This window comes from Danio rerio, chromosome 5, assembly GCF_052040795.2.
Source record: "Danio rerio strain M-AB ecotype USA chromosome 5, GRCz13ab, whole genome shotgun sequence".
NCBI classification, from domain to species: Eukaryota; Metazoa; Chordata; class Actinopteri; order Cypriniformes; family Danionidae; genus Danio; species Danio rerio.
In genome coordinates, this window is record NC_141025.1 from 9,525,755 (window position 1) to 9,549,414 (window position 23,660).

The window sequence follows — 23,660 nt, forward strand, 5'->3', positions numbered from 1 at the left end:
TTACTTGATTAAGACTCTCACGCCCCTACTTTTTTATTTAATTGTATTTATTTGTTTTTTTTTGTGTGTGTGTTATGTTCCTAGTAATGTACTTTTATATCAACACTAACACTATAAGATTTGGATTGTTGTAGCTATATGTCGTAATGGTTTGTACTTGAACGTATAATAAAAAAACAATTATTAAAGTACGCATTATTTGATTAAAGTCTACCCCTACCCTCATAGCAATGTAAAATATCATTAGGCTATTACTGTATTATTGTAAATATAATTATTGTTATCACAAAAATTATGCTATGTTTACGGGAGTATCCGCAGCTGTATCCCTTTTAGACTTTACCCATTAAAACCGATACATTTGCCTCAACAGAGTAAATGATGTAACATTCCCAACATTCGAAATGTCCCATCACGATGTGTTCCATTTTATATCCATACACACATAGGCTACATGCCTTTTTTATCACTACTGCTAAGTAATTGGTTTTTACACGTTTTATTTAACGGAAACATCGCTAATACTTCGCCAACAAACACGTGTAACGCCAATAATAAAGCAAGTTTGAATCAAACTGAACAGAACAGAACCAAACGAATCGTGACTCACTGTACGGGTCGTCTTCGCTCTTGGTGCCGTTGACTTTCCCGTCCTTCCCGATCCTAAGGAAGAACTTCTGGAAGGAGAAGAGTCTCCTCTGGCGCACGTCGCCCTGGAGGTGCACGTAGCTGCGCGCATGCCGGCCGGAGGTGGAGGTGGATGCGGAGCTGGAGACCCGGAGGCATGCGCCGCGGCAGGTGACGGAGACCGCGAGAAAATAAACGACACACACCGACCAGCACGCAGACACACTCTTACTCACTGTCCATCTCCTCATGGTACTCCTCATGGGACATGCTGCTCAACCAATGTGCACTGAAGCCTCTCGCTTCTCAAAAGTCCACACAAAAGCGCTGAAGTAACCATGAAGCTGTGGAATTAAGCAGTGTCTTCTGATGGTGAGTACTTCATTAATCCCATCTAGGAAGGGTTATCATGGAAGCAAGCAAGTGTCCAGGCAAGCAAGTGTCTTTTCTAAGTGTCAGAATGAGTTTGTGGGATCAAGGGTGTCTTGGTGTGATCTTTAGGAGCTTCACAGAAATGCTGCTGTCTACTCCTCCTCCTTACTCCCTTACTCCTGTCTGTCATTTTCAGTCCCTTCCTCCGTTCTTTGACTCTCACCCCTCCTCATCGCCCACAATTCCCCCTGCCCTGTCTGGGGTCTGTATAGGTGCAGGGTTTGGCTGATAGGGCTTTTGTGAATGGCTGTTATCTGGAGCTCTTTGATAGCGGGCTGGTAAAGCAGCACAGATGATTGAGGAGATGAACAAACCTAACCAGAGGCCACTCTTGATTGGTCCCATCTGATGATAAGAAGCGTTGGGTTCGATAAAGTTGTAGAATAGTCATGCTTTCCGTCGTGGATTGATTCTCGTTTATCTCGCATAATTTTCAGGGTTCATGGAAAACCTGGAAATTTTTCCAGGCCATGGAAAAGTTTTGGAAACACAGAGTGTTCTTGGGAAATTAGTTGAACAAATCTCTGTATGCTTGATTATAGGTTACGTGTCTGTTATTCATGCTCTCACATTATTAGTGCTGTGTAAGAATCATCTAAATCTATTTTACATAAAGAAAATAAATGGAAACGAAATAGATGTTGCATGTTGCATAATCAATTTAAGCGTGCACAGTTTTTCTCATTATTTACCGCGTTTACAAGGACATTACATGAAATATTAGGTCATGAAGATGGACTTGAAGGTTCTAGAAAAGTCATGGAGTTTAGTTTCTGAGGTCTGAAGGAAAACTCGATTCTCCCCGTTTTGTCTTTTGGACTTTACGGGCCCTATTATACACTCAGCACTAGATGTGTTTGGCACGGTTTGTTGCTATTTTCAGACCAGCGCAACTGTAATTTTGCAGTTTTGTGACACGTTTTTTTAATAGCAAATCAATTTGTGCCACTGTTTGGACTTAGGGGTGTGCTGGTCTAAAAAGCAGGCTTAACACACATGGGATGTACAGCAATACACAGATCTCTTTACAAATGAAAACAATAAAAGGATTAAAATATTACAAAAATGATTATTTTCTACATAAATATAAAAAACACTGCCTCCATGCCTTCTTCATCTTGGAGGCTTTTTTTTAGTTTATTTATAACAATTTGCATTTGTATAATGTTTATATTAGTAGTATTATCATTATATATATATATATATATATATATATATATATATATATATATATATATATATATATATATATATATATATATATAAAATAGCAAAAGTGGATTCGGACATGCCGTTAATGCTTTTATGCTATGTGCTTTAGATTTTTTGCCTAGATAGTTAAAATAGAGCCCATAATATTCTTGTTATTCTGTTGAACGCATTCATAAATGGTTTGTATCACACTACAGTGAAGAAAAGAATTAGATCGAGAATGTTCAAATGTATGGAAACATATGAATTTAAATGACAGAGAATATCTAGTTATTAGTTTGAAAACATCTGTAAAATATACTCTCACTTTATTAGGTACACCAGTCCAACTCTTTGTTAGCGCAGATTTCTAATTAGCCAATCACATTGCAGCAACTCAATGCATTTAGGCATGTAGACATGGTCAAGACGATCTGCTGCAGTTCAAACTGAACAACAGAATGGGGAAGAAAGGGGGTTTAAATTACTTTAAATGTGGCATGGTTGTTGGTGCCAGATGGGCTGATCTGAGTATTTCAGAAACTGCTGATCTACTGGGATTTTCACACAACCATCTCTAGGGTTTACAGAGAATGGTCTGAAAAAAAGAAAATACCCAGTGAGCGGCAGTTCTGTGGGCGCAAATGCCTTGTTGATCCAAGAGGTCAGAGGAGAATGGCTGGTTTCATCTGCTAGAAAAGTAACAGTAACTCAATAACCACACGTTACAACTGCAGAAGAGCATCTCTGAACGCACAACACATCCAACCTTGAGGTAGATGGGCTATAGTAGCAGAAGACCACACCGAGTGCCACTCCTGTCAGCTAAGAACAGAAAACTGAGGCTATGATTCGCACAGGCTCAATTGAGCATCGTCTGATGGCTACTTCCAGCAGGAAAACACACCATGCCATTAAGCGAGAACCATCTCAGACTGGTTTCTTGAACAGGACAACGAGTTAACTGTACTCAAATGGCCTCCACAGTCACCAGTTCTCAATCCAATAGAGCACCTTTGGGATGTGGTGGAACAAGAGATTTGCATCATGGATGTGCAGCCGACAAATCTGCAGCAGCTGTTTGATGCCATCATGTCAGTATGGACCAAAATCTCAGAGGCATATTTCCAGTTCCTTGTTGAATCTATGCCACGAAGGATTAAGGCAGTTCTGAAGGCAAAAGCGGGTCCAACTCGATACTAGTAAGGTGTACCTAATGATGTGGCCAAGAAACTAGGAAATGCCCTTAAATGCACTCTAAAAATGCTGGGTTATTTTTTTTTTAACTCAATTCTATGTGTAATATGGACTAAACCATAATTAATTGTTTGAATTGAATTTGTAGGATCAAATTTTACCCAGTGTTTGCTTTTTCCCATATTTGACTTAATTTGGGTTTAATTAACTCAGCATTTCTTGTGGTTAATGGGGATTATAAAAAATACTAAAACATCATCATAAAAGAATCATAAAAGTAGTGCATGACCTCAAAATTCAGAATTGTGTGATATAAACAGTCTCTTTCTCAAAATTGTCAAAATAAACTTGTGCCCTTTTGAGAAATAAAGTCAGAATTGTAAAATTTCTCAATTATAAAAAGTCCTCAGATTTGTTTTATTCATTTTTGTTGTTGAGAAAACCAACAAACTGAGGGGAAAAAAAATCTGAATTAAGACATAAACTTAGTTATTTATCTTAGATTTATTAAACTTTATTACATAAAGAATTGAGATAAAATCAGCATAGTATCTTGAGTTGACATTTGTTAAATTTCATAAATTGCATGCATGCTTTTTTAAGAAAAAAGTGTCAGAATTGTAAGTAATCTTGTATCTAGCAATTGTGCAAAATACAATACTGAAATTGAATCGAACTTCTGAACTGAGAAATAAACGAAGAACTGCAAGAAGTGAAATCAGAACTTCAAGATACCAACTCAGAATAGTATGGAAAAAACACTTTCATTACCCAGCAGGCACACAACGTCATAAGATCTTAATATTAGGTTAGATTTAGGTCTTGATGTTGGGTAGGCATGGGAGGATAACCGTTTTCAAGGTATACCCAAAATTCAACATCTAGCCAGCGTCTAAGGACGTTATTTTGATGTCCAATAACGATGCGAAATGACGTTGATATTTGGTTGTTTTTAGGTTGTGTTGGAAAGTGACCAAAATCCAACGTCTAGCCAACATCAAGCCAACATCATATTGACATTTATTCATCAGGTATGACATCCAAAATCCGACATCTGATAGACATCATAGTGGTAACGTCCACACAACGTCAAGCTGTAACATCATTAGACGTTGATATTTGATTGTTTCTAGGTTGAGTTGGGTCCTGAGTCTGTGATGTTGGACACTGACGTTGGGTTCTGACATCAACCCAATTATCATTTTCACCCAAAAAAAAGGGTACAACGTCAATCTGACGTCATGTTGACATCTTGTGCCTGCTGGGTAAACTCTTAAACCCATGTGGACATGGTCTGCCATATTTAACTACCCTTCGGATGCTATCAAAATCTAAGTCTATTAGCTTTGGTTTTAAACTCAGAAATATTTGTCTATCCCTAAAATCTCATGCAAAACAAAAACTCAACACCCCTCCAAGGTGAAAAAGTTGTGTGACTTCCACCCAAATCACATTGATCCCCAAACACCAGAGCTATTACATAGTATTGATGAACTCAGATGTGTTTCCAGTGACCAATGCCTTGTGTGTTTTTGTTTATCTGTCAGCACTCAAACATGACTATCTTATCTGCACTTCCTGCTTTGTTCCCACTAAAAGCCTTTTTTTTGCTGGATTCTTCACTGGAAATGAGGCTGGGTTATTGCCCCTCTTACAAATCACACTAATAATGTGTTTACTTGGTCATAAAATATGCAATCATAAAAAAGCCATAATGCCGTAAACCTTATCCCAGTCACACATTCCGGCATTTTAACGTGCTGTGAGTGCGCAACGTGCCTCTCTTTCTACAAGGCTTTCTTTTCGTAACCCACGGATAAAACTCAAATAAAGTCAAACGAAGTGGTAGCCAACAACTGCTCCGTATGCCATCTCGCCGTCATGGATTTTATTTGAAAAAACACGCAATAGTCGGTGCAATTGAAACGTGGCCTTTCTGGACCTCTTTCTAGGCCACAAGTAATATAAGAAAGATTTAGAGGACTTGTGAGGAAGCCAGAGTTTTATTCTTCTCTGTGATCTGGGTTTTAGCTGTTAGTTTTTATCTGTGTACATCTATCTGACAGTAATACCCCCGAATCCAAGAGCAGAGGTAGAAACAGAACAGTTGCATGTGTTCCAATCAGAGACTTAAGACAAATAACAACGCGCTTATACACAATATTGATGTCAAACATTTTTGATTTGTTTATACTATATTTTTAAAGCAACCCAGGCGCACTGGAAATACGTCAGCATACATGTTGGAAAAAGTGTAAAATACGTCGCTGTGTACATTTCATTGCATTTCAGATGACAGATCCACTAGAGGGCGCTGTCTACATTTTTGCGAATGTGAAATGCGTGCAATTATTTAGTGTACGTTTTGTTGTAGGGCTGTGCAATTAATCGAAATTCTGTTTCGATTTTGGCTTCTAAAATTGACAGGGATATGTACAATGAATAGGTGTCCACATATTTATGGCAGTACCGTCATACCTCCGTTTTCTCTCGACTTCTGCATCCCTCCACCACCCCAACTCCACACTATTAAACTCCATACCTATTTAAATCTGAGGGGGGAGCGTTCTAGAGCCGGTCTAGACACTGCGCTCGGACCCTATCTCTCTTTATCCTGATAAGAGGAATAACTCGAGTTAGGGTGTCTTACCGAGCTCAGAGCCCTCTCCCCGGACAGCACGCCAAATATGCATATTCTATTCAGTCAAATATCTGTGAGTGTGAAGTGTACATATGTTGTAGGGCTGTGCAGTTAATCAAAATTTAGTTTACATTTTGATTTTGGATTCCAACGGCTACTAAAAGACATTATTAAAACATGAAATATTTTCGTTTTAAGCAACCCGGCACACTGGAAATCCGTCAGCATAGATTTTGAAAAAACGTAAAATACTTTGCTCTGTACGGTTGCTGTGGTGAAATTTAGGTGAAAAAATCTTCAAAAATGCTGGCAGTGGCAGGCAACTTTTATTAAAAAATGCTGGTAGGCGACTTTTGAGGCAGCAGAAATAAACCACACCATTGACCAATTAAAACCTGCTCTAAGGTCAATGGCGCAGGTTTAAAAGTGTCCTCCATGTTATACAAAAATGTAAGTCCAGAATTAAGAGTTCAAATCACTAACTACTGCATACGCTTGAATATTTATATTCAGAACATCAGAACCAGGCTCAGAAATCTCTGTCTCTTTGAATCCTGTTAGTGTTCATTCATTCAGGCCGTGAGCAGCTTTGCCAGTCACTAAAAGTAAATATTTGATGAGACGAGTGTCTACTGAAGGTGTCGGGGTGTCCGTTTGCAATGACGGTTTCTTGTGTTCCAGCTTCTGGAAGTGCTTGTCACCAAATCATTAAGCAAGTCACCAGGGCCGGAGTGGGACTCTTTTGCAGCCCTGGAGTTTCAAGCCTTAGACCGGCCCACCTCAGTTCACCTCTGACTATATTAAAAAAGGTAATTCAGTTTCTAATTACACTATCACGTCTTTTTTGTTTGTTGAGAAAACAGCTGCTTTAGAACTTCAAATGTTCAACAACCCTTACAGTATTATATGTCTTAACAATAAAAATGAAAAAAAAAATGTTAGTCTGACGAGGACCGAAACTGGGTTGGCAGTGTCATAACCTAACGTGCTAACCACTGTACCACAACAGCTGTACATTGAATGCCGACTCATCTAGTTATATCATCATTAACCTGTAGGCTGCATCCTGCTTACGAGGCCACGAGAAAATAGATAAAAAGAGCAGAGCTGTGGTAAAATAATGAATAAGAAGGCTGTGGTCAAGTAAATAAATAAATAATTTTTAAAAAAGTGTGACTTGCTGAGAGCGACAGATTCTGGAGCTAGGGACACCGGCCCTCGCGGCAAAAAAACGGACCGGCCCACCGGGAATTCTCCCGGTCCTCCCGATTAGCCAATCCGGGCCTGCAAGTCACATTACATCTGTATAACATCTGACTTCAAATAAACTCAAATCAAGCCTTAATTTGTCTTTTAAAGGGATAGTTCACACAAAACAATGAAAATTAACTCAACATTTTAGTCTCCATCAAGTGGTTCCAAACCATTGTGAGTTTCTTATGAACACAGAAGAGGATATTTTAAAGAAAGCTGCAAACCTTTAACATTTGACTTCCATAATAGGAAAAACAAACAATTTGGAAGTCAATGGTTACAGGTTTTCAGCTTTTTCAAAGTATCTTCCTTTGTGTTCAACAGAAAAAAGAAACTCTTAGAGGTTTGGGACAATTAAATGATGAGTAAATGAAGGCCACATTGTATTTTTTGGGTGAACTGCCCCTTTAAATGAATGCTTCTTTCTACAAGGCTCTGTTTGGTCATGTTAATGCCGTTTGTGCGTCCGCTGACGTGCCGCCATTCAGTCCAAGGTGTAAAGCTAGACAACTTCTTCTAGTTAACTAATATTATGGAGTGATCTGCTTTTAGTTTAATCAGGACCGTTGAATCAGGTCTCTCGCTCAACTGGACGTCTGAATAATTCAGTGGTACACAGGAAAGGGAAGTCGCCTCGTTGCCATTTAAGAATCACGCAGTATCCGGACCTGCTTCGCTGGAAGTGCATTACAGTAATTTGTGATTATATAACTGCATTAAAATCAAGGTTAAGTAATGCGCTTTGTCATGAAACACTCGAAATCTAGAGCCCTGCCATGGTGTGACATTGCTAACTAATGTAATCGTTCTGAGGCCGAGCTGACAGCGCTGCAGTGCCAACCGGGTTTCAGGTTATAAGGGACAGAGGAACCTGCCAAATCTGGCCTAATTTAACCCGACCTCTGTAATGGAGACTGAATTGGAACGGTTTGGATTGCAGAGTCACCTCTTCCCATTGTATTGTGACCTGAAAAAGTGTTAGTAGTAAAGGACAAACAATGAAAAAGTGGCTGGTAATTGTTAGTGCCTTTTATAAAGGGTTAGTTCACACAAAAATAACTTCATCATTTGACCTTCCTCATGTAGTTTAAACCTTTATAAGCTTCTTACTTCATTTGAACACGAATGAAGATATTAACCGATGTGCGCTGATAGGCATTGGTCCCCAAACTTTACTAAGTTCTAAGTAGTTTGCTAGACGACCATCTATCGTTTTCTCAGAGCATGACAAGCTGACAAAACATTGCTGTAACTCTGATACAGGTTTTATTTATGGATAAAATTAAGAAGCACTGCAGTGTTTGGGTGGTCTGTGTTTGTATGGAATATACACATTTCGGTGTATGTGTATAACAAAGTATGAAGCTGCTCTGTCAGTTCATGTGACTCGTGGTGCGCTCGTGACATTCTGAAAGATGTTTTCAACTGGGGCACCTGGAAGGTGTGATCGCATCGAGCTAGAGATCTGCGCGGGACTAAATTTTGAATCCCGCTCCCGCCCGCACCCGCCAGGTTTTAGCCCGAGCCCGACCGCTACCGCGTATATTAAGAATTTATTGTCCCGCTGCCCGACCCGCCCCGTTTTCTGCCTGTTGCGCCCGATGCCGCTAAAGAGCGGGGGAGAACAAAACCAAAAATCCCCCAGCTATACAGTCCAGACAGCCAAGCTGTCTGTATAAACACACACACACAGCACCAAGCACACACACACAGACAAATCTCTCTCTCTCTCATACGCGCGCTCGCGCGCACTAACACACACACAAGCACCAAGCAGACACACAGGCGTTTGCTGTTATATCAACTCAAAGGCTTGTAATACCATGTATCAAGTACCAATGTAATACCAAAAGGTTTTATATAAAGGTATATAAATACTGAGTCGCGCCAGCTCCGGGCCACAGCGCACATTACTCTCGGGCCGATTCCGGCGCGGATGCGGCAGCGTCGGCTCGCTTATGGCCGCCGCATCTGGCCCGATTGATTCGGAGCCGGGCTGAGTGGTAAGTCTCCGGCAGGCGAGAATCTAGCCGGAACTGGCCCGAGTGTATTTTGCTATCTGGGAAAGCTCTCTCTCTCTCTCTCTGTCTCTCATTCGCGCGCGCACTAACATACACACACACAAGCACCAAACACACACACAGGCAAAGCTCGCTCACTCTCACTCTCTCTTTCATTCGTATAGCAATATTCGCGATATTGCTAGACAGCCTGCTCCCTTCCCAAATTAAACTCGTTACCGACCGCTCCCGCAATTAATTTGGAGATTTATTCCCGCGCCGCAGAAATCTGGTCGGGTCCTGCGGCGCCCGCAGGCCTCTACATCGAGCCACTTGTGCGCAAGCCGCACACCTTCATTAGAAATAACAAACTAGTGTGCGCAGGGGTAGTTATATAAATACCTAAACATATAAATGATACTGTCACCGACTCGGTCCCAGTCATTCCCCTCGCTGGTCAGCAGAGGTCGCCATCCCCGGACTTCTGAGCATTACATCATCCACCTAGACTGATTGTGCACACACCTGATCTGAATCCAGTTAACGACCCACGCTCCCTATATAAGCCACACTCAAACACCAGTTCATTGCGAAGTCTTGTTCAGCCACAGCCAACATTTCTGAGCGTTATTTCCTGCCTGATCTTCTGTGCATTACCCCAGACTGTTTCTGACTCTGAGTTGCCTTCTGCCTGCCCACGACCCACGCTTGTTATAGGGACTCTGAACCACGCTGCCTGCCCACGACCCACGCTTGTTATACGAACTCTGAACCATGCCGCCTGCCCACGACCCACGCTTGTTATACGGACTCTGAACCACGCCGCCTGCCACTGATTTATGCCTGGTAAATCACTCTGTGTCTGTCAGCCGCCAGCCCCACGATCTATATTGAATGCTGTTGATGTGAGTTCGCACTTTAGTGCATGTTGTATTGTCTCCTACGCGATACTATGGCGGAGGCGAGTAAATAACGCTCTTACAACAATGAAGGCTGCACAGCACACGAGCCACTATTTCACTACTACGGAGAAATGCTGTAAAACTCTATCTTTACCTCTCTCTCTCTCACTTTGGACATTTGACCGCTGGCATTCGTGAGGTAACTTTTCCTCTCCTCTTGGCTGATAAAGCGATACTTGTGGATCCAGACATGAGCGTGCCTGAGGTGCAAGTTTTCTCCACTGTGTCTATTACGGATTACCTGTGATAACCGCGTATTATGCGCATATAGACTGTAACCGCGGCTGTTCTTCCCCCGTCACTCATCTGTGAACAGCCCTTTCTGTAGAGCAGGTGAAGAATAACAATCATAGGGGTGTAAGACCTAGCTTGTCAGCGCTGAAAAAGCAGACGAGATAATATTTACATTAGTTTATTTGCTATAAATGCTCATTTTGTCTTCTGTGCATGTGTTGGAGTTTTGTTTGATACATTCAGAAAGAGTGTTTTCCTTGAGCAGGTCAATTTTAGGGCACAGTTCATATATCTGACTGCTGTATTAAAGGACAAAATTGTATTACAAATACAATATGAATATAAATATATTTCTAGATTATAATTAAAATAATTCTTGTGTTGTGAAGAGAAAATCTAATTATGTATGGAAAGCATCGTCAATGCACCGAGAAATAGTATTGAACCGAATCACTGGCATGATAATCATAACAGAACCAAACCGTGAACCAGTGTAGATTTACACCTCTACTTGTTATAATTATAGACCTTTTTCTTCGGTTTACAGAGTTTACAACCGGTAATTTTCTGTCAGTAGCATTTTGAGTGGATTACGGAGTGTTTTTGTGACACACATCTTTGAAAGGTGTGTGCTAAAGCTGTTATAATCCGGCAGATTTGGGGTTCAAGCGCAAGAGAAAAACGTTATCATTAGCCATGGTTCTTTTCGTTCTGCTTAATCACGTAGCCCAAAAAAGATATTTAAAATAAACAAGTCAATATGATGTCTTTTGACTGCTTTCTTTAATAACTACATTACACAATACTTGTACTTTTACTTTCAGTACTTGAGTAGTAAATATTGAAATAAACTACTTGCAATACTTTAGTACAAAAAAATGTTGAATACTTTAGTACTTCCACTTAAGTATAGTGCTTAAAGAGCACCTCAACTTCTACTCAAGTTACTTGTTGATTGAGCACTTGTACTTTTACTTAAGTCTGGGTCTCTAGTACTTTGTACATCTCTGTAAATTATATATAACATTGCTTTCTATCATGTTTTGTAACGTGAGGGTCTAAATTTTTTTAACTTGAACGTAATAATTACATCTGTGCCAATGTGTCCCTCACATTCAATAAAGGACAAGTCCAGCAGTTTTAAAAACGAAACAGTTATTTTTAAGATTATAAAACTGATTTTAAGAAAACAAATAGTTTCAGAAGATTTACACAATGCTTAACATGGTATTATCTTGCATTAAGATAAAATGTAAAAAAGTAGATCGAATGATACTAGAAAAATAAATAAAATTTAAGTACAAAATGTGCATTTTAGAACTTTTGGGGGCTCATGGAGTTGCTTAGGGCCCCAAAAACACTAAATCCACCACTGTGCGTGCGGAAAAGACGCGATATGAAATCGGCCCCTAAAGCCATCGTCATTTGTGATCTTCAGCAGTTGATCATATTGCACAGACATGCTGATTCACCTGATTTGTTGACAAATGGGTTGTGGATCTATTCCTTGGCAGTTTGCGGGTCCTTCACTGGGCCTTTTCCCTTTCGCAAAGAAACTTTCCAAAGATGTCCGGTTTTGTTTTATGTTTATGGATCAAATTTTGCCGTTCAAATGACCGAGATACTGAGAGATTATGGTCATTTAAAAAAAATAAAAATGTATATTTTTCAGACTCCGATGATAAATAAAACAAAAAATGATTAATGATTTGTGCAGCCCGGTTCCAATTGATACACAGACCAGTACCGGTATCTGAGGTTCAAACACACTCTCTCAGTTCAAAACTAGATTAAAGACTCATCTTTTTAGTAGAACATACACTAGGGCTGTGTGATTAATCGAAATGGAATCGCAATCATGATTTGAAACATTGCGATTAGCTAGTCACAAGAGGCTGCGATATGAAATATGTATGTATCATTTAATTTTCTCCGCTCAGAGCAAAGGCGTGACTGCCATCTGTGTGTGACTGTCTTACTAGCCAATTGAGTGAGCACACTTTCATTTGACCTAATCAGAATTGCGCAACTGAACACTGCATAATGCCCACAATAAAAACAAACAAACAAACAGGAAAGTGTGAATGAGTGGGATGATGGCATTAACAGACAAATTAATATTAAAGAAAAACAGGACATCGGTAATATGGGAATGTTTTGGTTTCAAAGTCACAGACACAGAATAAAAACAGGTCATATTTATTTGTGTTTACCGAGTAGTTTTAGATTAGTGTTTCATTTCTGATACTAATACTCTTGCAGTAAGAAGCTACAGATTACACAGATTATTGAGCTGCAGCTTGACTACAAAATTAAATCGCAAATTAAAATCGCAATATGTCACAAAAAATAATAATAATAATCGCAATTAGATATTTTCCCCAAATCGCACTTCCCACAGGTGAGTGGGCTTGACAACCACCTGTAGGACACACTCCTCCTGTCTTAAACACTCATATGCTTTACATGTTTGTTTCTATGTTTGGTTATAAAACTCATCTATAGAACTTCAATTTTGCATTGACATTTAATATCTCTTGTTCAAATACACTATGAACAGCAGCTACGCTAACTGCTTTCTTTGTTCTCTATTTCAACCTGAGGATACTTATCTCGAGGCCTCTAGAGATTGTGCAGCGCCACTGATGTGATCCAAGACCTGCGAAGAGATGATGCCAACCATTGAGGACAGCTCATACAAATAGATGAAGAGAGGATCCCAACCATCAAGGACTTCAGCTCATAGGACAACACATACACTTAATACAGAAATACACTTCATTAAACATGTACAAATAGACATCACCTAGACATCACAAAAATCTTGTCGCTTATCCAAGTTTTAGAAACTTCTAGTTGATCATTTGGTATCAGAAGTGGCTTATATGAAAGGCAAAGGCCTCTAGATTACACTTGTTTTACCAAAATAAAATATGATCATGCCTTGATTCTTAATTATTTAATTAGGATAGTAAGCTCTGACTTTGCTTAGACAAGTCTTGTCACTAAACAGAAATAATTTCCAGTATAGAATATAAAGTCATGCTGCAGTGGAATAGAGTTAATATTGTGTCTGACTCCATCATGATCTTGGAGGACTGCATCCACACATCTCTGCAATGACTCAAATCACTGATTAATAAAGTCATCTGGAATGCCAAAGAAAGCGTTCCTGCAGGACTCCCAGAGTTCATCAAGATTCTTTGGATTTATCTTCAATTCCTCCTCCTCCATCTTATCCCAGACATGCTCAATAATGTTCATGTCTGGTGACTGGGCTGGCCAATCCTGGAGCACCTTGACCTTCTTTGCTTTGATGTGGAGGCTGAAGTATGAGAAGGAACGCTATCTTGCCTCTCCTGTGGTTTGTAATGTAATGGGCAGCACAAATGTCTTGATACCTTAGGCTGTTGATGTTGCCATCCACTCTGCAGATCTCTCGCATGCCCCAATACTGAATGTAACCGCTAACTATGGTTTTTCCTTCACCAAACTTGACACATTTCTGTGAGAATCTTGGGTCCATGTAGGTTCCATTAGGTCTTCTGCAGTATTTGTGATGATTGGGATGCAGCTCAACAGATGATTCATCAGAAAAATCCACCTTCTGCCACTTTTCCAAATGATCAACTAGAAGTCAAGATATTATTTGCTGCTCTTACAACTGGGATCGACAACAAGACTTTTGTAAGGTAGTGTATGTATATATTAATGTGCACCTTTTGTAAAGCTGCTGTGAAACAATAATTCTTGTAAGCAGCACTGTACAAATAATCTTGAATTGATTCAAATTATCCTGTAAGAGTGAGTTTCCAGTTAATGATTCAGTGATTCAAACCACCCAGAGCAAGTGTTCAGTTTAACGATCCACCATTTTAGAGTGAGTCTCCAGTTAAAAGTGTGTCAAGAATGCAAGGTCCACATACAGTAGCTTGAAAAGAGAAAATCTCAGATTTACCAACTTTTATCCACCAATTAGACATGTAATGTAGACTTTAAATTTGTTGTTGGCAAGTATTGGATCAGAGATTCAGAAATCAGCAGAGACAAACATGTTGCACACATCATGACTGCATTTATTTATAATCATTCCAGCAGTACAGATGAGCAGTATAAAACTTTCAGGCCTGTTTTAAAGGGCAGAGAGGATTGACCTGCAATACCTCACAATGTACAAAGTCTTGAGCACCTCTAAAATGCTTCATGAGCACAGAGCACCGTCAGTCTACAGCACCACAAAGCTCCCGTGAGCCTCTGCAATACACTATTCACTCCGTCTGATCCATATTCTCAAATAACTGTGACTGAAATACACTAACTAGAAAAACCTATGACAAACAGTGCAGATTACCAAAACTCAATCGTGCGTCCCATGTAGCGATTCAGAAAACAATCTATTACTTTTAATTTGTTTAGTAGTAAATAAAAAAATCGAATTATATTGATAGTTGAAACTACATTAGACCACATATTCTGTGAATACATTGAAATTTTTATGAAATGTAATGTGCCTTGGATCTCTTTTAAACCTGAAATAATTATATTTATTCCATTTTAAAATTAAAATACCACTATAATAACTAACACAAAAAAGGCTGCTTATTTAAAAAACAACAACAACATGGTCTCATTCTGAAAACGTAGCCCTATATATATTTCTGGAGAATGCGAATTATGTAGCTAGAAGTACCCGTGGCTGCATTTCATTTTTAAAAGAAACGCTACAGGCGGTATGACGGCGTTCCTTTTCACGCTAACAAGCTGACCACTTACTGTATGGATGGCTTTTCCACTTTTACCAGTTGAAGTATGACTTCACACGCAGAGAGGAGTTGACCACAATGATGGGGTTCGAATCCGTTGAAGAACAGTTGTAAAAAGCAGGTAAAACAAAAGCCAAAATAAAAATAAACTAGTAAATAACAGGGTGAAAATGTGGTAAAATCTGAAAATGTGGTAAAATCAGATGAGGGTTTTTCATTTTTTGGATTGCTTTTAAAAACACTGACGGTTGGGTTTATGAAAAGTAGATGGGCACTGGTCAATCGGTGCTTTTAAAAAAACTATTGACTGGGTTTAGGGAAGGAGGAGGGTGGGTCAATCAATTAGTCAGTCAGTCAGTGGACTGCGGCATCTGGTGGGTTTACGGGAGAACAACAGGCAGGAATGACACTTGCGAGAGAAATTTGACAAAGTCAGAAAAATCTGAAAAAGTGTACACGGTGACCTCTGGTGGATTCGTGAAAACAAAAATGGCAAAAAAACTAGCTACAGGGATGTATTTGGTGCTCTCCAAAAATGTATATAGGGGTACATTTTCAGAATGAGCCTGGGTTGAAGTTTTGTTTTAAAGTGATAGCTGAAACAAAAATTCAAATTTGCTATTAATTTATGCACTCTCAGGCCATACACTATATTGATTTTTGTTATGTGCTACAATACTGAAAGAATATTAGCTGAAATTGTGATCACACTTTTCAATAAGTTTCCATTAGTTAATGTTATTTAAAGGGGACGTATTATCCCCATTTTTACAAGACGTAAAATAAGTCTCTTATGTCCTGTATGTGAAGTTTCAGCTCAAAATACCACACAAAAATGATTTATAACTCTTTAAAACTGCCCCTGTTAGACTTTTATCCAAATAGTCTGACATACTCGTGTAAAATCTAATGGTAGATGGCTGCTGCTCACCCAGGGCTGTTTATGCTAATGAGGGAGAGGTCGTCACTAATGGGCGGGGCTTTACCCTTCTCTTGACACGTACAAAGGGAGAATGTTAAATAAAGTGTTTCTGCAGACTGTCTTTATCAAGTGTGATTATAAAAACAGAACAAATTCCTTTTTCTAATAGAAGCTGGTTATATTTACACACTATTGCCACACAACTGTTTAAACCCCTTATAAAAGGGATTTTTTCATAATAGGTCCCCTTTAATGTATTTACTAGCATGAACTAAGAAGGAACAATCTCGTACAGCATTTATAAATCTTAGTTCAACATTTACTGTTGCATTATTAAAGTCCAAAAGCTTGTTAACATTAGTTAACATGAACTAACAATAAACAACTGTATTTTCATTAACTAATGTTAACGAAGATGAATAAATGCCATAATAAATGTATTTATCATTGTTTATTCATGTTAGTAAATATATTAACTAAAGTTAAAGTGCTTCAAATATGAATGTCTGTGACTCCTAGGGATACACTGAGGTCTTATAAAGTGAAATAATCAGTCCTGAGAGTGTTTTTGCTATCATTAAAGTGAAACAATGACAAAACAGCAATAAAGGTATTATATGATAACTGTGACTGCTTGGTGAAAAAATGTGGACATGGTTTTCCTTCAGCTTAGTCTCTGATTTATCAGAGGTCGCCACAATGGAATGAATAAAAACAAAGTCTTAAATTCTCAAGTTATATTCAGATGTTAGTGATGTTACTTGTTTTCCCCATGCAAACTTTCAAAGCACCTTCTATCACAAATAAAATAAGGTAAAAAATAAAACTACCTGAGACCGTAATGTTTGAAATCAGTCCTTAAATGTTCATGCTTTTAATATTGCATCCATATTTTCTGATTAATGTGTTAGTAATTCTACACTGTAAAAAATCCTGTTTGCCTTAAACTTTTAAGCTGGATCAAATTAAGTCCATTGAACTTATAGTATGTTAAACTGACTTAACAGCTTAGGTAACTTATAAAATCAAGTTAGAACATTATTAGCTTAGTTTAATAAGTTCTAATGAACTAAAAACATACGCTGCCAGGACTAATTGATCATATCATTTTTTACAGTATAAACAATTGGATTCACATAGTATTGCGTTAACTTTATCTGTGCAAAATAACTTTAATAACTCTTTTAAAAACGGCACATTTTGACTTTAAAGGTGTTCCTTAAATGTTGATCAGACGGGGGTTGCATGACATTTCAAATAATAAGAAACTACAATTATTAAGAAATAACCTGAATATCAGCTTGTATGTGCTTAATCTTTTCAGCCTTGAGAAAAGAAATGCTGTGTTCGACCGGTTCTTTACTGGTAAACCTGTGAAAAACATCTATTTGGGTTCTAGAGCACAAAGAAGTCCTAAATGAGTGCATAACAATGTTATATACTGTTATACAGGGTTGTCCAAACTTGGTCCAGGAGGGCCGGTGTCCTGGAGAGTTTAGTTCCAACTCTAATCAAACACACCTGAACCAGCTTATCAAGCTCCTAGTAGGTAAACTAGAAACTTCCTGGCTGGTGTGTTGAGGCAAGTTGGAGCTAAAGTCAGCAGGACACTGGCCCTCCAGAACTGAGTTTGGACATGCCTGATATAGGTTAACTGTATATAGGTTAACTGTAAGATTCAGCTAAAAATCTTCAGTAACGTTGTAGAAGAAAAAACATCACCTTAATGTCATGAGGGAAAGCAATTTAACATTATTTTTTCATTTTTGAGTGAACTATCACTTTAAGAAATATGGAGACATTTTTAGGATTGTTGTTTCAAGTAAAACACGCATTTGTATGATATACAGTTGAAGCCAAAATTATTCGCGCTCCTGTGAATTTTTTTCCTTTTTCAAATATTTCCCTAATGATGTTTAACAGAGCAAGGAATTTTTCACAGTATTTCCTACAATATATTTTCTTCTGGAGAAAGCCTTATTTGTTTTATTTCGGCTAGAATAAAAGCAGTTTTATTTTTTTTACCATTTTAAGGTCAAAATTATTAGCCCCCTTAAACAATATTTGTTTTCGATTATATACAGTACAAACAACTGTTATGCAAGGATTTACCTTTATTACTTGCCTAATTACCCTAATTAAGCCTTTAAATGTCACTTTAAGCTGAATACTAGGATCCTAAAATATCTAGCCAAATATTATTTACTGTCATCATGGCAAAGATAAAATAAATCAGTCATTAGAAATGAGTTATTAAAACTATTATGTTTAAAATGTGTTGAATAAATCTTTCCATTAAAGAGAAATTGGGGAAAAATATAAAGGAAGGCTAATAATTCTGACTTCAACTGGATGTGTGAGGGACATCTCTGTTTTGAGGGCCTCATCAACCTTGTCTGCAGTTTGTCCAGTAGTTTGTGCTTTTGCTCGATGACCCAAACCTGACCTCTGCAGGAGTTACACCATACACGTCACACAACACTGCTTGCGGATGGACCGAAGAGAGCAACGGCCCAGCAGCTTGAGTTTCTCACAAAACAGTGACGACATGCTGTTTTTCTTACAAAGCAGACCTGCAAAGAAGAACAGCAAAACAGCCAATCTTAGTTAAAGGAGTCTTGAACACAAGATATTTATTCTAACATGGATCCAGATCTGATATTATTTCCACAAAGCTCTGTCACAGATTGAAATGTTAGCATAATTCTGTCCAGAGAAATACGCAAAGAATGAAGACTTCAGTTCTGTGAATTATAGACTTGTCATCATGCCATGGAGAAGCATGAATAATGTTTTGCTCAAATGTGATCCATCTGCCTGATTATCTGTATAAATGTTCTCAAACTCAATTCCTGGAGGGCCGCAGCTCTGCACAGTTTAGCTCCAGCCACCTCCACCTCACACCTGCATTACAGTTTCTTGTAGTCTTGAACCCCTTGATTAGCTGGATCAGCTGTGTTTAATTAGGGCTGAAGAAAAACTGCGCAGAGTTGCAGCATTTCAGGAATCCAGTTTGAGACCTGTGCTCTGTATTGTCAGAATCGCTGACTCAAACTCATTTATTCCTTAATTTTCCTTTGGCTTAGTCTCTAGTTTATCAGAGGTTGTATTAAATCAGAGGTTATATTAAAAATATAACATTTCAACATTATTTTTAACATACAATTGCTTTAACAGAAAGATATTATCAACACATTTCTATAGTTTTAATAACTCATTTCTAATTACTGATTCTTTTATTTTTGCCGCTATGACAGTAAATAATATTTGACTAGATATTTTTCAAGATACTAGATATTTCGTCACCTTATAATTATAAGGTTCTATCTGACAATTTTTCGAATTTTTCAATATTGAGTTATTAACATATTCTTATTAAATGACAACTTATTTACATTATGGGATGTTTTTTATAAGTTGTTTACATTTTAAGACTTTTTATTTAAAAAACAAATGTTACACACACACACTGTTTGCTATATGGAATGCAAAAAACTTTGAAGCTAAAAATATCAAAATCATTCAGAACGCAGATAGAACCTAATAATTCTAATGTGACGACTTTTCAAGTGACATTTAAAGGCTTAAACAGGTGAATTCGACAAGTTAGGGTAATTAATGATGGTTTGTTCTGTAGACAATCAAAATAAATAATGCTTAAGGGGCCTAATAATTTCTACCTTAAAACTGTTTTAAAAACATAAAAAAAATATATATTTTAGCCGATATAAAACAAGATATTCTCCAGAAAAAATAGAGGAAATACTATGAAAATGTTTTTATATATTTACATATAAAATGAAAAGTAACTAGTAACTATTTACTTGAGTAATTTTTTCATCAGATACTTTTTTTTACTTTCAAATAACTTTTAAGATTGTTACTTTTTACATGAGTAAAAATTTCCGCACGTACTCTTACTCAAGTATAGATTTTGGATACTCTACCCACCTCTGTGTATGAAGTAATCTCGACTAAAGTTCACGTAGTTTAGTTTAGTTTGTTGCTTTAATTAAAACTTTATCCACAAAAAGCTGATTAAATAAGCATGTCATTTTAAAGAACTTCTGTTTGTAATGTAAAGCGACGCCAACAACAGGGTGCGGATCCAAACGCAGGTTTATTAAATGGAATGGTCAGGCAAGCAACAGTCAACACAGGAGCAAACAGATGTATACAGGTAATCCAGAGTCGTAATTAAATAAACAGGCAGATGGTCAAAAGGCAGGCAGCAGACAAGAATAAACAAATAAAACAAAGCAAGGTTCAAACACGGAAGGCAAGGAAACCGCGTCGTAATGTTCACAGTTCATTATAACAATACTCAGCAGCTTCTGTGTGTTTGTGTGCTGACTTAATAGTCCCTGTAATCAGATCATGAGCAGCTTCAGCTGTGAGTGTTTGCAGTCAGACAAGATCTAGGCCAGGTGTCTGAGTGGTGCATGACTGGATCTTGTAGATCTTTTGCTGGTAGATTTGTAGTTCTTCAGCGATCTGTATGGGCTAGATTGCTGGGACGCCAACTTATTCAGCATATGTTTTACGCAGCGGATGCCCTTCCAGCTGCAACCCATCACTGGGAAACATCCATACACACTCATATACTCACATAGTCTACAGACAATTTAACCTACCCAATTCACCTGTATCACATGTCTTTGGACTGTGGAGGAAACCGGAGCACCTGGAAGAAACCCACACAAACAACTGACCCAGCAGATGGCGAGCGGGACCACAGTATAACCAAAGAGCTTAGAATGACCAAGAGGCGACACTCTAGTGTAATTTGGGAAACAGCCACTAGAGGGCGCGGCGGCCATTTTGGAATGAAAACTCCAGTAGAACAACAGCGTATTATAAGTCTGTTAAACAAACTATTAAAAGTGCTGATGATTGTGATAATAAGTGTTGTTTTGTCGTCTTTCAGGTTGTATCTAAGTTTTAATGCGGTTTTTAACTAAATAAATAAAAAACAAAGCAGCTGCTTGCCATCGCGATAGTAATGACATCCTATGGACAGCCGATCGCTTTCACTGCAAAATGGCGGAATCCAGGGCTGCTGCTGGGTGCTGCTACTGCAATGGAACGTTCAACTGAGTGTCGCCTCTTGGTTATTCTAAGCTCTTTGGTATAACTCCCACGTCTTCCTAGACTTCAGCCAATGATCCAACAGGTGCGCGGGCTCTAACCGAAAGCGGGAGCCGCGTCTCTACAGCAACCTCTCGGACACAACCTCTCCAATGCAGCGTCTCGCGATAATTGCAAACAAGATATATGGATCATATTTATTATCACTTGGCTGTAACGGAGGAACGCCATCAAATGTAGCGAAGTAAGAGTAATTATTTTTCTCTAATAATTTACTTGAGTAAGAGTAAAAGTACACATTTTTAAATTAACTCAAAAAGTACTCGTCACCCAATAATTTCACTCAAGTAAATGTAACTCGTTACTTCCCACCTCTGTTCATACATTCACAAAAAATCACCAAATCACCAGCACATTTAGAGAATTAGATGAACAAATGTTAGTGATCCTAAAAGATTTGTTTGATATTTGGCTCCTAATGTATCAACGCTGCGTACGCACAAAAACTTTGCGTACGCCAGGTTTCACGCTCAGAATCGCTCACGTTTGGATTTACCAACGATGAACTGAACGTGGGAATGTGCGCAGCTTCACGGCAGCTTTATGGCTGGCATACGCACATTTTTTGTGCGTGTCTGTTTTATTTCCATTGGCGACTCCTAGAGGCAGTTGTGTTAAATTCCTCTCCACAAAGTGTCTGAGCCTTTTAATGGCAGCTGTATGAGACGGGTTCATCTAGCAGGTATATAAGGTTTCCATACCATACAGTTAACCAGCTAAACATTAAAGCACAATTTGCAGCGGTCGTCTGTTTTCCCAATGTAATCTGAGCTATCTACTGCACACACATTACTATAAAGACACTATCTGAAGATGAATTTGCATGCGTGAATCAGAAACATTTCCATTCAATAAATGTGCAAATAAAATATGATGCACAGACTTGATTCCTACTTGTCTTTCTCGTGATAAATATTTGGCAAAATCTGATATTTAGCGGGGGAAAAAAGAAGAAAGAGTTCATCAGACGCTGGATTCGAACCGAGTTCATGCTCGAACGTGTCAAAACATGTTAACATGCGATTTACAAGTTGCACCACTGAGACTGTTAAGGGTACTGCAACATTTTACACCTATAAATCACACTATTTCTCTTTTAACTCCACAGTGCGATGTTCAGACCCAACTGTGTTAACCGCATCAGCTAAACTCTCCCACTCTATTTTTTTTTCTTTTGTTGTTAATTCCGAAAAACAAACTTGCAAATAACATCGCTTTTCTCCGGTCTACCTCCGAAAGCAGCACCTCCAATTCACATTCTGTTCAAAGTTTCTCTTCTTGCTTGCTTTTGCCTTTGCTTTTTCGTTGGGTTTTGCCAAAGTAAAGTCATTAGCATATTCATACGGGGGAGGAGGCAGGGAGGGGTTTTGTGCTCGAGCATGTTGCGCTCAGTTTCACGTTCATTCAGATGTACAAAAGAATATGCGTGAGATTCGGCGTACGCAGTGTTTCATACATCTGAATTTTTTCTGCGTACGCACATTTACAGCTTTGTGCGTACGCAATGTTTTAGTATGATTTCCACATAAGTCTTCGTACATGAGGCCCCAGGGCATTCTTTGTGTCTAAATACATTTCGGGCCACTATATGCATACTGTATCATCAATTATGAAACAAACAGACCTGTATATAATCTTACCTAAATCAGTTTTGCAGTCTTCTGTGCTGCAGTTCTGTACACTGTCGGGTTTATTGATTATTGCACACATTGACGCCTTTTCTTCTTCGCCGGATTCCTCATTTATGCACCTCACCGCTCGCTTCTGAACCCCTCCACCACAACTTCTGGAGCACTGTCAATCAAAATAAATCAATACATATATTTAAAAAAATTGTACAGGATGAACTATGAACTACTGGAATATGAATGCCACACCCACCTGATTAAAAAACAAAAAAAACAATACTTCTGACTAGCTAAAGGAAGTTATGAATTAAAGATTGCAAGCCACTTTTAATTATGCTTTAAAGGGGTCCTATTATTCCCCTTTTACAAATATGCCTCTGACGTCTCTAGAGTGTGTATGTAAAGTTTCATGTAAAAATAGCACACAAAATTACTACACAACTCTTGATAACTCCCCCTTTCTTTCATCCAAATGGTCCCTTTTTGGTGTTTATATCAATCAATAATGAAGAGACCTGCAGTGCTGACTGACCACCAGCCACTAGCTATGTTTCATCCAAAAATGCGAATGACCTTTATGCGCAAAACTGGATTATTGCATAAAAGACGTGCAAATAAAACAGAGTTTCCTTCAAAGCGAACAAAATCGTCACTTTCTGAT

At 38.4% G+C, this 23,660-nt stretch overlaps 4 protein-coding genes across 4 annotated transcripts in view; 2 read left to right on the top strand and 2 right to left on the bottom strand.

Annotated features, from left to right (window-relative positions):
* fgf10b (fibroblast growth factor 10b) overlaps window positions 1-878 on the bottom strand; it is a 45,808-nt gene extending 44,930 nt beyond the window's left edge. Inside the window, 1 exon segment of the mRNA NM_001045858.1 lies at window positions 611-878. Within this exon segment, the coding sequence (NP_001039323.1) occupies window positions 611-878 (268 nt within the window).
* Window positions 1-23,660, top strand: part of tnksb (tankyrase, TRF1-interacting ankyrin-related ADP-ribose polymerase b) — a 318,296-nt gene that overhangs the window by 101,142 nt on the left and 193,494 nt on the right. The window lies entirely within an intron of this gene.
* Window positions 1-23,660, top strand: part of LOC147843842 (uncharacterized) — a 321,661-nt gene that overhangs the window by 55,924 nt on the left and 242,077 nt on the right. The gene's annotated exons all lie outside the window — the stretch shown is intronic.
* The window catches only part of adamts12 (ADAM metallopeptidase with thrombospondin type 1 motif, 12), a 75,260-nt gene continuing 70,090 nt past the window's right edge, over window positions 18,491-23,660 (bottom strand). The window contains exons 23-24 of the mRNA XM_087253282.2: window positions 23,012-23,165; window positions 18,491-18,796 (exon numbers count right to left, since the gene is read on the bottom strand). Coding sequence (XP_087109408.1) covers window positions 18,681-18,796; window positions 23,012-23,165 — 270 coding nt within the window. The 3' untranslated portion in view covers window positions 18,491-18,680. The remainder of the gene's footprint in view (window positions 18,797-23,011; window positions 23,166-23,660) is intronic.